This window comes from Macadamia integrifolia, chromosome 11, assembly GCF_013358625.1.
Source record: "Macadamia integrifolia cultivar HAES 741 chromosome 11, SCU_Mint_v3, whole genome shotgun sequence".
In the NCBI taxonomy this organism is placed as follows: Eukaryota; Viridiplantae; Streptophyta; class Magnoliopsida; order Proteales; family Proteaceae; genus Macadamia; species Macadamia integrifolia.
In genome coordinates this window covers 26790430-26792839 of record NC_056567.1, presented here as the reverse complement: position 1 = coordinate 26792839, position 2410 = coordinate 26790430, and the positions used below count along the sequence as shown (strand labels likewise).

The 2410-nt window shown below is 37.3% G+C and overlaps 3 protein-coding genes across 5 annotated transcripts in view; 1 reads left to right on the top strand and 2 right to left on the bottom strand.

Annotated features, from left to right (window-relative positions):
• The window catches only part of LOC122093572, a 3748-nt gene extending 2429 nt beyond the window's left edge, over window positions 1-1319 (bottom strand). The window contains exon 1 of one of the 2 annotated variants that reach the window (XM_042663928.1): window positions 1165-1319. The gene's annotated coding sequence lies outside the window, so the exon portion shown is untranslated. The remainder of the gene's footprint in view (window positions 1-1164) is intronic. The other variant, XM_042663929.1, reaches the window with a different exon arrangement.
• LOC122093571 (thioredoxin-like fold domain-containing protein MRL7, chloroplastic) overlaps window positions 1-2410 on the top strand; it is a 39732-nt gene that overhangs the window by 13041 nt on the left and 24281 nt on the right. The window lies entirely within an intron of this gene.
• LOC122093851 (protein transport protein Sec61 subunit beta-like) overlaps window positions 1-2410 on the bottom strand; it is a 4341-nt gene that overhangs the window by 1377 nt on the left and 554 nt on the right. Inside the window, exon 2 of the mRNA XM_042664395.1 lies at window positions 1165-1262. Within this exon, the coding sequence (XP_042520329.1) occupies window positions 1165-1262 (98 nt within the window). The remainder of the gene's footprint in view (window positions 1-1164; window positions 1263-2410) is intronic.

The following is a 2410-nucleotide window of genomic DNA, read 5'->3' as shown; positions in this document are numbered from 1 at the left end:
AAAAAAAAAAGGTGCAAACTGAATGCTATGATTTTTAGATCGGATTTTGAAAGGGCTATAAGGAGGGTATTATGGGTTGTAACATTTAAACATTAAAGTTTTAGGTAGGAGAAATTGAAAGCTATGGAGGTTGAAAGAAGAAAAAATGTGAAAGACATTTCTTTCCATCTTTTAAAAAATAACAATAGAATTTTCTGGGGTATCCAACCAATCATAAAAATGCAGCAACTGTACAAGCAACCACAAGGCTTGAAGACAATCCCTACTCCTACCAGAAACTCCTAGAGAGAGTTCGTTCAGAAGTGCAGGTCAAAGGTTCGTAGAGAAATTTGAAAGCTTCAGGCAATGTTTTCCTCTTTAGCTCTCTTTTTTTCCCCACTTCCTATTACTACTCTGCTCTGCAAAATTCTACCAATTTATGCTATTTTCTCGTAGATTAGGTGTTGAAATCCATCAAATGACCTGAAATAGTTAGCAACTGGTTCCTCCCTACTTTGGCTTCAAACACCAAACAAAATCTTCTATTCCTAAACCCTCCACAGTTTAAGCCAAAACTCACCATCTGCAGAATCTTCAAGAACTTTAGGAATATTTAGCATCAATATCTAAGTTTAAGCATTGTTCAAAACAGATATTTCCAGAGCTAATTAATCCCAAATCCAGAGATAATTACTTCCATTCTATGATCGATCAGAGTTGAGAGCTTAACTCAGCTAAAAATCAGCTTTGTTATGTGATCAAAAACATGTTTTCAACCATATTTACAGGAATGTAAGAAGAGAACTAATGTAGCCTTGAAGAGCAAACAACAATGGAAAAAACTTTCTGGTCATGTTGATATATAATTCCCCCTAATTCAATAGCTTCACAAATATCTCTGGAATGCTAGCATGACACACTATGAATACATCATGTTTCTTAAGTTTCTCTACTTAAACCCTAAACCACTAATATCGTATTTTCTTCCTATGAATCAAACCCCTTACATTCGCTTCTTCCTCTAACCCAGGTACCCTAAATTCGAGTCTTCTCTCAAAATGAAGCCCTAGATTTGTCTAAGTTTCAACGCTTACCAAGGCCGAATCAAACCCCAACATTCGTGTTTTAGCACAAGGAAAAACGGAGACAACGAGCGTGCGAGAGAGAGAGAGAGAGAGAGCATACCTGCAGGTTCAAGCAACAACAAGGACGATGGTCTTCGCGCAGCTTGAGAAGACGGAGTCGTCGCTGGTTTCGTGACTTTCAACTGAGGTCCGATACTTCTGTGTTCCGGATTTATTTACATTAATTACAACCAAACTCCCAAATAACTAAGGAATCACGATTCCACAGAAATACATTTTTTGGGAATCACGCAACCAAACACCACCTCAATGTTCTTTTTCGACTTATATTATTGAAAAATAATATAATTTTACCTGGTTCTTTATTCGGTTTGAAAATACATAATTCAGTTCAGTTCAGTTCAAAAGATTAAATCATGAAATAGAAACTGAATCGAATCGAGAAAAATTTTGTAAAACAAAAAAAAAAAAAAACAACGATTGATTTACCTTGATTTAATTCGATTTTAAATTATTGATTTCGATTCAAAATTGACACCCTTTGCACTTCTTGCTATCCAATTATGTTACCACCATGAGTTCTACTGTGAATAATAATTAGGCCAGAGCTAAAATCCATTCAACTAAAACAAGAGAGCAGAAGCCCAGATCTTCGACACTAGTGGGAAAAAAGGATCTGTGACTAACAATGGGGGCCCCAAGTACCTTCTATAGGTCTTATACCTCATAAAGATGGGAAGGAAGTCCAAAGAGTGATGAGGACTTCCAATGGTGTTTTCTTGGGCACGGAACGTTAGACCATCTTCTTCGGTCATGTCCATAGGTTCATCAAAAGGTGTCAACAACTTGAACCCATGAAGCAAACAGGCCAGCATCATGTGCATGGTCTGAAGGGCAAACGAGATTCTTGGACACGGTCTCTTACTCTACCCGAAAGGAATCAACTCAAAATTCTTACCTCTCACATCCACATCTACATGGTTTGTTATAAATCTTGTAGGCTGGAATTTCAAAGGGTTAGAACATATGTTGGGGTCTCGATGTATTTTCCAAGCATTCACTTAACACTCTTGTCCCTGATGGGATCCTAAAGCCACCACCAATATTACAATTTTCTATGGCTTCATGGGGTACTAAGATTGGACCCTACATAGATAAGCATGCAAATGGTATGTAAGGACTTAGGCCAAACAAATGAGGAAGAAGAGAAGCTAGAGTTCTCCGGATCATTAGGGTGTAGCAACTCTGGTGTGCCTCTTAGATAGAAGGTGTGAAAACATAGTTCAAACTGATGAAATCGAATAAACTAAAACCGATATGAGTTTAGTGGATTATATTTCAAACTA